This window comes from Dromaius novaehollandiae, chromosome 27 (genome assembly GCF_036370855.1).
Source record: "Dromaius novaehollandiae isolate bDroNov1 chromosome 27, bDroNov1.hap1, whole genome shotgun sequence".
NCBI lineage: Eukaryota > Metazoa > Chordata > Aves > Casuariiformes > Dromaiidae > Dromaius > Dromaius novaehollandiae.
Genome location: NC_088124.1, coordinates 2,373,833 through 2,386,350, shown reverse-complemented (window position 1 = coordinate 2,386,350; position 12,518 = coordinate 2,373,833). Strand labels below are relative to the sequence as shown.

Below are 12,518 nucleotides of genomic sequence, written 5' to 3'. Positions count from 1 at the left end.
GCAGCACAGACAACTGCACAGGAGACGAGTCCGCACCTGAAAACCCTAGTTGACAGCCTGACCCAGTCAAGTAAACAAATCCACGGCAGGGTATAAGCACAAGGGTTTCCAGATCATGTTCACAGAAGCAGGGAAAAGACCAGGGATACAGGGAAGCGACCACTCTTCCCAACGGAAGCCATCGTGGCACACAAAGTCAAGCCGCTACATTTAGAGAAGCGGCTTTCTTCAAGGAAACAAGGCCACTGGGAATGGAACAGGGACACGGGGAAAACGCAAAAACCTTTCAGTTGGAGGAGGAAGGCACTAAAGCCAGTCGGTCACTAGTTTACGACCACCCCTCGGTCCCATCCAGAACCAAAGTGGGGGCAGACAGAAGGGACTGAGAAGATGCTCAAGCACAGCAGCCGCCCCGGAGGATTTCTCAACATGGAGGCAAGTGATGCAAGAGCCGCGTCAGGGCGGCGGTGGCCGGCCAAGCCCACGAGCCGCCTCGCGAGATGTGCCAAGAGGCTGTAAATTTCCACTTCACTTTCACAGGCTCAAAACGGATCACAAGCACTTCATTCTCCATTCAACGTCACTTAGTTTCCATATGAGCCTAATAACATCCCCATACGAAAAGTCAGAGAAAGAGTGAGCTTTAAATACATCATTCAGCCATCGATCCAGCTTAAAAGATTGCTTGTATTAGCCAGAAAAATTAAGACTTGAAACCATAAAACTGCACATGCCTCAATGACAAACATTAACCCCTAAGCACCTAAACATTGTTTTACAAGTTCGTTTTGGGAAGCAGCATTTTTGCCTTGCATCTTCATTAAGGCATCAGCCTCATTTTACATGAAGGATTTGAACGTGTAAAAATTGACTTAAAGCTTCTAGCAAAGACTTTTGACCTGGTGCCTTAGAAAAGAAATCGTCAAGTACTTGGCACAGCAATGGTCTCCCATGTTGGGCAGTGCCAAAGTCAAAGCACCATCAAACAAAGAAAAAGAGCCAAGGGGTTTGTGCCAACACAGGGAGCGACCAGGAACTGTTTTAAGAATCGGTAGCGTTTGAAGCAGGCTTTTTATCACTGCCGAGCGAGGCAAACAACAGCAGCAAGAGGCTGGGAAAGGCTGGGTGCAAAGCTCCAACTCCAGCTCACACTGAAGTGTGGTTAAAACATCTTGTGACCATTCAGAACAGGATCTAGACATACCAGTGAATTTTGCATCAATCACGACCAAAAACCAGGAAGCACCAGCTCGACTGAACTAGCTGTCTACTAACAAAACGTCACTCAAACATTGAAAGACATGCAGATTTTTCTTCCTCCTTATATGGATATTGGGCCAAAGTTGGATCTTAATGACTGTGTAAACTTGTAGAGGAATAACTAAGTAGGACAATGTTTTTCAATCACCGATAGCTGTGACGTGTACTGACAGCAACTGTCGATGTTCCTCCCTTGTTATCTGGCTGGTAGGACGTCTTGCTCTATCTCTAAATCTACAAGACAAAGGTTAAAAAAGTGATTCCTAAAGCAGCTATTTCAGGATATCAGTCATACAGAGGAAAGTTTTCTGCATTCGCAGAACTCCAGGGCTAGTATACAGTAACATTAGGATGACAGCATTAAGTAACACAGCAACTTGAACTTTAAGAACGTCACTTTTCACCTCCGCTACAAAATAATTCCTTGGACAAAAAAGCATTTCCATCTGCCCCCAGAATCGGAGGTCAGATCTGATTTATGAGAGGAACACAAGCAAACGCATTGCCTAACCCGTCTCGGAGCAGAGCACGCCCGTCTGCAGCACAAACATCGCAAGCACAGGCGAGGGCTGTCAGCACTGAAATACTGTTAATAGCCACAAACTAAAATGCACAAGAGGAAAAAAAGTGTGTCCCTGGTGTAAACAGAGCCTAATTCCCACCATTAAATGGCCAACTGGCATAAGGGCAATTATAAATACCAGCTGTACCCTCCTGCCCGATGAAGCCAGCACCAGCTACAGTCGTGGCAGGCTCCCACAACCAGTTGCCAGCTCCCCTTATCCTAGATGCTCAGCAAGGGCGGCCTGAATTCCCTCTTCCCCAAAAAAGGCATTCCAGTTTTTGTTGTTGCTGTTGAGATCAGCTACTAAAGCTTTGTCACCTTCAGAAAAAGGCTCCTTTGTTGCATTTTAAGCTACGCGGCTAACAGCCAGCCCGGCGCTCCTGGTTTGCACTTGGTTTTGCAGTTCCTTGCACAGCGCTCTCGGGAGCGTTTTAAGCTAATTGTGCCTGTTGTTCAGCAGCGTGGGCTCGAGACACCTATGGACACACGCCACGCTTACGTGATGCATCTTCTGGCAGAAGATCAAATGAACATCTCTCCTGGGAGCCCCTTTCTCACCTACCGGTTATTATGTTCAGGCCTCTATTACATGGAATCTGAGCGTGAAGAACAGCTTTGACTGAAGCGCTACAACACATTGCAAATGCAACAAACATCTCCCCTAACCTGTTGTGGAAGTCGTCCTACAGATACGCTCCGCAGCGGCTTCTGCATGCCGTATAATAACGCGCTAATTCCAGTCCTCTTCAGGCAGGGTTCACGCAACTGGATGCTTTCAGAGATGAAGGATTAAAAAAGGCATGGTCTGATCTATCCAAGCGGACCAGCTTTGACACCAGATGAAGATTTTTATTCCACTCTCACTTTACTAGTATGGGTAAAAGAAAAGGGACAACCAAGCAACCAAGGAGCAAATGGGAGATCTACCGGAAGGCAACAGATGACTTTGAAGGGCCAGACAAATGGTGAGGGCACGGTGGGAAGAGAGGGGTTTGAATAGGACTTTCGTTAGCCTTGTCTCCTCCGTACGAAGGTTTTTTGTGCGACTTGTCTGTTTTTAAAAAGCTCAGTGTCCATTGAATTTGATACGGGAAAACAGTCTTGAGTTCTTAAAAACCACTTATAAAAATAAGCAATTGGGTAGAAAAGTTTCCCCGCTGAGGGAAAACTTCATTCCTTAAAAGTAAGGGAGCCCTTGGTGGACAGAGATCCTAAAACACAACTACAGGAAACCAAGCTTCACAAATGCTATTGCTCACCCAAGGATTTGGATTGTTTCGTATTTGTTTTTGAAGATAACATAGTGAGTGCCACTGAAGTAATGGGAGAAGGTTAAACAAGTCAGAGAAGTTACCAAACACCAACTGAGAAAACATGAAATAAGAGACATGCATCCGATCACGACCATCAGGGTATCAGCACTAGGACAAAAGGTGATGGCACTATGAATTGGGGGAGCAGGATACCACTGGAGTCTCTCCACCCCGTTTATGAAGTGCGCACGAGCAAAGTAATCAGCACTTGTCAGTCTTTTCAATTGCAAACCCTGTTTTAAGTCATTAAGAGACCGCTGTTTGATCAAACTTACACGAGGAATAAGAGTTTTACATATTAAAAACAGGAGGAATAGAAAGTACCTTTTCACCAGCAACAGCTAGGCTCGTTAGCCAGCTGCCCAAAACTTAAACAAGCTGCAATCTAATTAGAAAATTCTTCCTCACAGCACATGCTCTTCTTCCAAGAAAAGTTATTTTGATGTTCTGCCTCCGAGTTTAAAGAAACTTGAACCGTGTCCAGAGGGCTCTTGGAGGATAGAATGAAATACCAATTCTCCAGCCAGTCGCTCCATCTGTAGCTTAGCAGAATGTTATAAATTGTCTGTCCTCTTTCAGTGCTGGGCCCAAGCACATTTGTCTGCTTTATTTATACGAGCATGTGATGTACACACAACCGAAGCAGCAGCAGCAAGACAGAAGACTGCTGGAGCGCCTGCAGCAGACGTCCCAGCCCACAGCTGGCTAATTGCATCAGATGTTTCTTTTTACACGGTGCAGAAAACAAAAGTTTGCACTTACACAGCAGCATTCAGCACAGACAGACTCTCTCTTTTCCATGTTACAGTTACCCTGACCGATCAGGGCTGTCTAATCAAAAAGCTGGTGAATTAAATCACTCCAAAGAATGACCGTTTTGTAGATACAATGTTTTGCCTGTCGGTGCCCATTTGTGGTGGGGAAAGCAAAGGGCAGAACTAAAGGCTGATACAAAGGGTCCATAGCGATTCTTGACTTGACTCTCACCCTGTGAGATTCAACAAAGCGGTAAAACATGGCTGCAAACTGCATCTCAGACCCATCATCTTTCTGGCTGACAGAGACCAGGAAATACCAGCATTGAGATAGAAACTACCTCCATCTCAGCTAAGGACAAATGCAAGTGGTCCTCAAAGAAGCAGGGACAAGTAGTGCAAGACAAGAAGCCTCCAGGGAGAAGATCTGACCCATTACCAAACTACTTCAAGTATTTTCCTCTGGAAAAGTCAGACTGTTGTGACACTTTTGCAAAATCCAGATGTCTCAGACATCAAGAGCACCTTTCACAACCCAAGCTGAAATTCAAGCATTGATTTGACCTCATCAACAGTGTGGCTTCAATACATACGCTAATTCCCACCAACTGGCTCTTCAGGCTAATTGAAGTCTTTATTTTGTCTCATGAAAATGTAACTCGGGGCTCACCCTGACTGCTGCATCTGTGAGAAAATCTTCACATGGTCCAGAGTCACAAGATACATGCTGCATACCTCAGAGAGCGAGGGACAAAAAGCTCCAGACACGGCTCAGACCAGAAAGGACAGCAGCTCCCTGCAGGTCCCATGAGCAGACCAAGCATGCAGCAGCATCCCAGAGCAAATTTACTATTTCGGCCCCAGTAGCTCCAGCTGGGGAGGATCTCGGGAGCAGCAGCCGTGACTGCAGGACATCCCTATCACCAAGCATGAGACATATTCCCAATATCAGAGCTATATTTCACCTGTTGAAGAGCATTAAGCAGCTCCGGAGCCAAATAGCAGCCAGGTCTGACACCCTGATGGTCCCTCTGAAACGCTTTCCACATTAAATTGGTTGTGCTACCAGAAAAGCTACTTCTAGTTAACTGTATTATAAGCAGCAGCAAGAGCTTTCCCCCGATTTGCATCCTTAGAGTGTCTCTCTCAATGTTTCCCCAAGACATAACCAAATCTTGGTGGGCACCGGTACTTCAGAAGGCTTGGGGGATTTGGGGAAGAAAGAGTGTGAAATAAGATTCAGAAAAAGCAGAGGTCTCCAGGAGTGGTGGAGCTTGTAGTTTGCTTGGTTAGTCATGTAGATATAAGCTATTTTAGAACAAATTTATATTTTTAATTAGTTTGCATGAATTAGCAGGAGTGCTTGAACATAACATTTTACTGCGTTTGGACACTTTATAATTAAGAGGCTGGATAACGGCGCATTTTATGCATGAACAGTTCAATGCTGGATGCACCCACATAGCTCCAGTCACGCAAACGCCATTCCATACGGAGAAGCGATAGTGCTTGGACTTGACAACGGGACAGCAGTGAGCGTTGTCACTTGCTGTCACACAAAGCCCTCCAAGACACACCACAGGATAATTAATATACCAGACGCCCTGAAGCTTGCCGAAGAACAACGCTAACAGCGCAGGACAGCACCTGAACTCATCAGGAAGACTTTCTATGCCCTCCCACATTTCACTGGAAAATCCTGCGGATTTCTGCATCAGCAAAATCGCATGTCTGTGCCTGCAGAGCAGCACAGCGTGTTCCTGGAGGCAAACGAAGGGAAAAGAGGCAGTGTTTAGCACCGAGATTTGAGCGAGGACTCCCAGATTCTGTTCCCAGCCTCTCCACAGCCTCCCAGGAGAGGCTGGCTTCTGCCAGCAGTAACCTGCTGCTGCCTATGGTGCCGAGAACTAGTGCATGAAGTCATTTAAACCATCAGTTCAAGAGGACCCGATGACAATCGCACACTAAATGACAATTACATAATGTAGACAGGGGTTGGTGTGACCTTGGGCAAGCTGTCATTCAATGCTTAGGTCTTCTTTTGATGAAAAAGCATAAGAGTTACTCAACAGGCAGTATTGTGAAAGTGAAGCATTATAAAGTTATTTGAAGCCCTGCACAGAAGCTGCCCTACAAATACAATTCCAGGATTTTTTTTCTCCCCCCACAACAATCCTAGAGTTATCGAGCAAGTGAGACCACCTGAGCCAGCATCCAAAAAGTGGAAATTGGAGGAACCAGAAGGACCTGTAAGGGAATGTGTAGCGGAAATCCTCTCTCCTTCCTCCTCTTCCCCAGAAAAGAGGAGATTTATGAGTGAGGTGAGGAAGTCAAGTACAATGAAACCCCTCCGATTCTGGGTGCATTGCTAACTCATCAATAACTCCTAACACCTAGGCGCTGTTAAAAGCCATGCTGACAAAAAACAATCACCCTTGGTATAAGCAAAAACCTTTTCTTAACCTACATAATTCTGCAAAGTACAAACTAGGCCATTTATTTTAACTGAGCCAGAGAAGAGTGTATGCACTCCAAAACTTTATCGATAAAGAAATGCATTTTTTCCAGACTTCGCTACATCAGCAGTACTGCGAGAGGCTTGTTCCAGTTACATGAACTACCACATGATCTCTTACAACAAGTTAACGATACGAGACACAACTTACCCTAGACATTTTAATACTATGCTCCAAAGAAAAAGTGCTTGCTCAAACCATGGGAAAAAAAACCCATGAACTTTTCCATCAGCTTCTTGGTGTCTCACTGAAAGGACCCGTGCTCCTATTGCAAATATTTTCTTCTAGCAATTAACTGTTTTGTTTTACCTGCACATTAACAAAGCTGCATATGGGGAGCGTACATTTTGGTGCAATCCAGTATTCCCTTTAATCACCAGCAATCATTATGCTAATTTTGAAAACTAGAAAACTTTGACATTCTAAGTTATGGCATGTTACGGCCAAGTGCAAACCTGATATGAGCGCGCTATTTTATATGAGGCTAGATACAGATCGCTACTTCACAAATAGAGAGTCGCAATCCAGAGTGCAGTTGCTACTCGTACTTTTGGAAGTCTCACCTTGTGTTTGAGTTAACATGCTCTGAAAATGATTATTCCACAATATTTTGCACACTCCTTCAATTCTGTCATTTGCTGACGAGGAGGTCATGCAGTTTTAGCCCCAAAATCCTTAGTACCTTTTTACGGCCAGAAAGAATATCATGCTGTACCTCTTACAGGGATACAAGTAAAAACAAGTTTAAAGAAGTATTCTCGAGATAAGGATCACTTGGAAAGCAGAATTGTTAGTCAACACGCCCCAGTCTAACAGGAGGACTAAATATCATTGTTCTAGTCTTCATGAACTCAATCTGTCTCCACCTGAAATGGCAAACGTCAGAGTAACAAAAAAAATAGACGCTAGAAGATGACGACCTACATGACCAGATGGTCCACCCACAACCCTAAGTCTGCACTGCCTGTTCCTCAGCTCCTTTGAGGTCGCGAAGAAATGGAACAAGAGTCTGCCCATATCTAGCAGGCTCCGTCAGAGAAGGGTGTCTTCTCCTTCTCTGTACCCTACTTACCACCCAACAAGGGCTTCTTTACATGGTTACTAGAACATAGACCAAATATGGCAACTTGTCTGCAATCCTTAAATATTTAGGCACTCAGGGAAGTATAATAAAAAGACAGCTCTCCACTACAGATTTTATTCCATTCAGATAACTTTTCCATTCCTCTCAAAAATCACAAATGCGTTTTAGTTGCAAAAAATAAAAGCGCACAGAAGTGACACTTCCTTTCCCAGCCGCTCTGTTTTCTGAACATACAGAGATTGCACTGAGGTCGCAACAACGCGCTTTGCTTTTTCAGTGCTCCTGCAAGCTCTGCAGAACAAGCTCAGCTATGGAAGAGCAAGCCAAATTCAAATCTCATCTTTTGCGCAGAGTCAGATCCTATCACAGGATCTTCACTGTGGTAGCGTGAGGCACAAAGAACCCAGCATGATTATCGCATCCCCTGCAAAGGCAATTCACGCAGCGGGCATTTCTGATCCGAGAAACAGGTGCCCGGAGAGCAGTTTTCAGCATAGAAGCTAACTACCAGATAAAAGGATTTAATTCTATTACTCCATCCTAAGCAAAAAGCTGAAGAGACTGCATGACTACAGACTGTATATTGTCTGTATTCAACCAGGAGCAAGAGTTTTTATAGTGATCTTTGTCACATAAGCACAGGACACCCAAAGATGAAAGAAAATGAGACAGCGGAGTGAACGCCTTCTGCCCCCAGAGCCCAAGACCAAAGCCACCAGAGAGACCAGCACCCAGAAGCAGCCAGGAGGGAGGACTGCTAAGATTCAGACCCACGCTATAGCCAGAAGAGTTATTTCATCAGAGTTATTTCTAGTAAAAAGCCCCACCCTGGGACAACGTGCGAGGAAGCAGCGCTCTCATCTCACCCACCGACGTAGGGGAGAGCAGGACAGGCCATCTCCTCCCTCCTCAGAGCCGGGCGGGCTACGGTCCCACCAAGTAGGTTCCGATCCGGAGGAAGGGATGGAGGAGCAGGGTGGGGTGAGGGGTCAGGCCCATGCCAAGCCCTCCGCAGTGTCAAAGGCAGGGCTGACCTCTCAAAATGGCTTTTTTCCAGACTCACCCCAGGGCCCCTGTTCCCTCAGGGCTTTTCCCACAGCTCCCCTAGGTTTCCCATGGGAATCCTACCCCAGCCCAGCCTCTCAAACCCTGACCCTTCTTTGTCTTGCTGACGCCTTCGCCACCCCTCTTCCCCCAACACCTCTCTGGGTAATCCCTCGCCCTGCCCCCCACAACACCCTCCTCAACCCCCGCTCACCCAACGGTCCCTCAAGGCCCCCTTAACACCCCTCCAGACAGCCCCCTCCCTACCACTCACTCTCCAAAGACCTTTTAGTCTCCCCCAAATCCCTCCTCAACCTCCTCCAGATAGTCCTCCCCTCACCACCTCATTCCTCCCCTCAAAGATCCCCTAAAACCCTCCTAAGCCCTGGAAAGCTCCAAATCCCTTTCCCAGGGGCTTCTTCACCCTCTCCAAGCCCCGGAGCCCTCCCCAAACCCTCAGCCATCCCAGCTCTTCTGCACACCCTCCCCAGGGCTCCCTTAGCCCTCTCAAAGCCCTCCCGGGCCCTGGAGACCCCCCTCAAGCCTCTTAAACCTTCTCTCCTGAGGCTCTTTAGCCCCTCAAGCCCCTTTCAGAGCCCCCGGTCCCCCTCAAGACGCTCCCTAAAGCTCCCTTAGGCCCCCCAACTCTTCTCCTTAGAGGCTCCTTAGCAGCCCCCCCCCGGCACTACAGACTCTCCCAAGCCCCCCCTCCCGGGGCCCGGAGACCCTCAGCCCCTCTCAACCCCCCCCGAGCCCTCTCACCTCCCCAAGACTCGCCCCAGAGCCCCTTCACCCCCGCCCCGCCCCCCTCAGGGCCCCCCCCCCGCCCCTCCTCACCGAGCAGCAGCAGCTTCACCTCCTTGGCCGCCTTCTCGCCGTCCTCCCGCAGGTTGCGGTCGATCATCTTGCTCCGCTCCACCGCCGCCTTGTCCTCGGCGCTCAGCGTGCAGCCCATGGCGGCGGCGGAGGGCGGCCCGCCGCCGGGGAGCCGGAGCGGGGCAGACGGAGCGGGGCCGGTGCGGGGCTGCGCCTCTCGCTTCCCCTCAGCCCGGGCGGCTCCGTGAGGCGGCGCCGGATATCCGCCCCGCCGCGACCGTTACCCACCCGCCCGCCAACCGCCCCGGGGCGGCGCCTCGCGCCCCGCGCGGCACGCCGGGAAATGTAGTCCGCCGCCGCCGCGCGCGGCACGCCGGGACTGGTAGTCCACGCGCTGCATGCGGGGAGTTGGAGGCAGCCCCGCCTCACTTCCGCCTCGGTGGAGCGGGGCGTGATGGGAGTCGGGCCGCACGGCTTACTTCCGCCTCGGTGGAGCGGGGCGTGATGGGAGTTGTAGTCCTGAGGGAGGGAGGGCGGGAGGGGAGGTTGGTGTCTGCGTCGCCCCATAGCTGCCGCGCCCCACAACTGCCCCAGCCCTGTTCGTGCCCAGCCTCAGCCCCATAAGTGCCCCAGCCCTGTTCGTGCCCGGCCCCAGCCCCACAGCGGCCCCAGCCCTGCCCTGGCCCAGCCCCACGCCAGCCCCAGCCCCACGGCCCCTCGCGAGCCCCCTGCCCACGGTGCTTCCCTCCATCTCCAACGGCCGCCCCACGCACCTGCCGCCACACGAGGCCTGCTTCTGCCTCCGCCCCCCGCGTGGCCTGGCCCCATGGCGGGCAGGTGATCCCGGGAGGCCCCCCGCCATAGGGCACGTGTGGGGCCTGGGGTGCTGGGAAAGCAATGGGTGGGGGCTGCAGTAGCGGGGGTAGGGGGTGAGGGGGATTTTGGGGGCCCCCCTCCCGCCAACCCCACTGAGACGCTCCACATCAGGACAGGAGCGACCCCCCCAAACCACCCCCCCAGCCCCCCACGCTCCAACCGGGCACAAAATGGCTCCCACCCCATGGTGGCCACCCCCGAGCTGCCCCTCTGCGGGGACCCGTCCCCAAACAGGGGGTGACATCCCGGGGGGGACGCGGCCGGTGCCCCCCCGCCCCAGCCAGGCACGCACACCGGTTTCCACTCGCAGCCGTGTTTGAGCCCCGGCGGACGCTACAGCTCCGGGGGGGCCGAGACGGCCGTCGGCGCCGAGCCGCCATGCCGCCGCCGCTCCGGCGCCTCGGCCGCCTCCTCGGCCACCTGGCCGGGGATGCGGAAGTCCACGGGGGGCTGGTCCCGCTTGGGGCTGGGGGGGCCGGGCCGGGCCTCGGCGGGGCAGCCGGTGCCCTGGAGGAACTGCAGGAAGTTCTCCTCGATGGAGCCCTCGCGGCTGGGCAGCCGCAGGTCCTCCTCCGGCGGCTGCTTGAAGAAGCAGGTGAGCAGCCGGCCCAGCTCGCCGCGGATCTGCCGGTTGAGGCACCCGTAGAAGAAAGGGTTGGAGGTAAAGCAGAAGTAGCCGAGCCAAGTGACCACGGTCTCGGCCTGCCGCCCCGCCAGCGGCTGGGGGCTCAGGGCCGTGTAGAGGTGGAAGGAGAAGTAGGGCAGCCAGCAGAAGAGGAACTGGCCGCCCACGGCCAGGAGGATGGCGGCCGCCTTGCCGCCGCCGAACGTCCTCTGCGGCGTGGTGCGCGGTGCCCCCGAGCTGGTCACCATGGTGGAGCGGCTGCTGAGCGACTCGGAGCGCCGCCGCGGCGTCTCCATCCAGGTGGGCAGCGGGCCGTGGTGCATGGCGGCCACCCGCGCCACCTTGAACATGCTGCAGTAGACCACGACGATGATGAGGAGGGGCAGGAGGAAGTAGAAGGCGGCGAAGAAGACCACGAAGAACTTGCAGTAGGGCCCGCGGCTCCACTGCAGCGAGCACCCGCGGCCGGCGGGGACCGGCGGCCGGTCCGGCGAGAGCCAGCCCAGCACGGGGACCAGGGAGGTGGCCACCGCCTTGAGCCAGACGCCCACCAGCACGCAGGCCACCAGCCCCACCGTCATCTTCACCTCGTAGCGCATGGGGTGCACCACGTAGTAGTAGCGCTCCACGTTGATGGTGGAGATGGAGAGGATGCACATGCTGATGAAGCAGACGCTGAGGAACAGGTAGACGCGGCACATGGCCTCGCCGAAAACGGGGCTGTCGAAGACGGCCGAGCCGGAGAGCATCTCCAGCGGCATGAGGGTGAGGGCGGCCAGGAAGTCCACCAGGCAGAGGTGGAAGACGAAGACGAACTTGCGCAGCGCCGGCGTCTTCACGATGACGGTCATGACGGCCGCGTTGCCCACGATGGCCGTCAGGTCGATGAGCAGCATGAAGAAGAGCCCCACCGACTTGGAGGCCACGTCCTTGGGCTTGGCGTCGGCCGTGCCGTTGGGGGGCATGGGGCCCGGCGAGGGCTGCAGCGCCCGCGCCGGCCTAGAGCCGTTCCAGGCCCACGGGGCCGGCAGGGAGGGCTCCATGGGGGCCCGCGCTGGCGCCGGCCCTCACCGGCCCATCGCCCATCCTAGGGGGCCGCGGCGAGGGGCCGCGGAGCGTCGCCCGGGCGCTCACATCCTCGGCGGCCCCTCGGCGCCGGGGCCCCGGCCCGGCCCTACGTCCGCCGGCGGCCCCGGCCGCCGCTGCCCATCGCCCGGCCCCGCTCCGCCGGGCGCCGGCCGGGTGCCGCAGAGGCCGCGGCGCTCAGCGCACCCGGGGGCTCCGGCCGGGCGGCCTCATCTCCCGGCTCCTCTCCGCCGGGCCGAGCCGAGCACCTGCAGGGGAAGGCAGAGAGGCGGCCGTCAGCCCCCGGGGCACGCCTGGGCCCCCGCTCCGGCCCGAGAAAACCCCCTTTCTCCGCAAAATGTCTCATTTCCTTGGGAAACAGGGGCGTAAAACCCCAAACTCCAACGTTTCATCCCGAAACATCCTCCCCCAACGCCCCGAGCCCGGGCACCGCGGGTGGCTCTGCTGGGACCGGCCTGGGGTCCCGCTTTGCACCCAAGGGTGCTTCCCCGGCGAAGGGTGCCCCACGGGGAGCCCTGCGGGGGGGCCGAGACGCGCCGCCAGGCCGGGGACGGCTGAAATCAGTGCTCCCCACTGCC

At 53.6% G+C, this 12,518-nt stretch overlaps 2 protein-coding genes across 2 annotated transcripts in view; both read right to left on the bottom strand.

Moving 5' to 3' along the window:
* Positions 1-9,647, bottom strand: part of GNAI3 (G protein subunit alpha i3) — a 31,599-nt gene extending 21,952 nt beyond the window's left edge. Inside the window, exon 1 of the mRNA XM_064498169.1 lies at positions 9,375-9,647. Within this exon, the coding sequence (XP_064354239.1) occupies positions 9,375-9,492 (118 nt within the window). The 5' untranslated portion in view covers positions 9,493-9,647. The remainder of the gene's footprint in view (positions 1-9,374) is intronic.
* Positions 9,648-10,534: 887 nt separating this feature from the next.
* On the bottom strand, positions 10,535-12,137 carry GPR61 (G protein-coupled receptor 61). The gene has a single exon (XM_026120464.2). The coding sequence runs from the start codon at positions 11,895-11,897 to the stop codon at positions 10,563-10,565; it is 1,335 nt and encodes a 444-aa protein (XP_025976249.1). The 5' UTR covers positions 11,898-12,137; the 3' UTR covers positions 10,535-10,562.
* Positions 12,138-12,518: the final 381 nt, after the last annotated feature.

What these genes read in the sequence shown, in the direction of transcription:
- GPR61 (XM_026120464.2), bottom strand. Translation starts at nt 11,897, where the DNA reads ATGGAGCCCTCCCTGCCGGCCCCGTGGGCCTGGAACGGCTCTAGGCCG.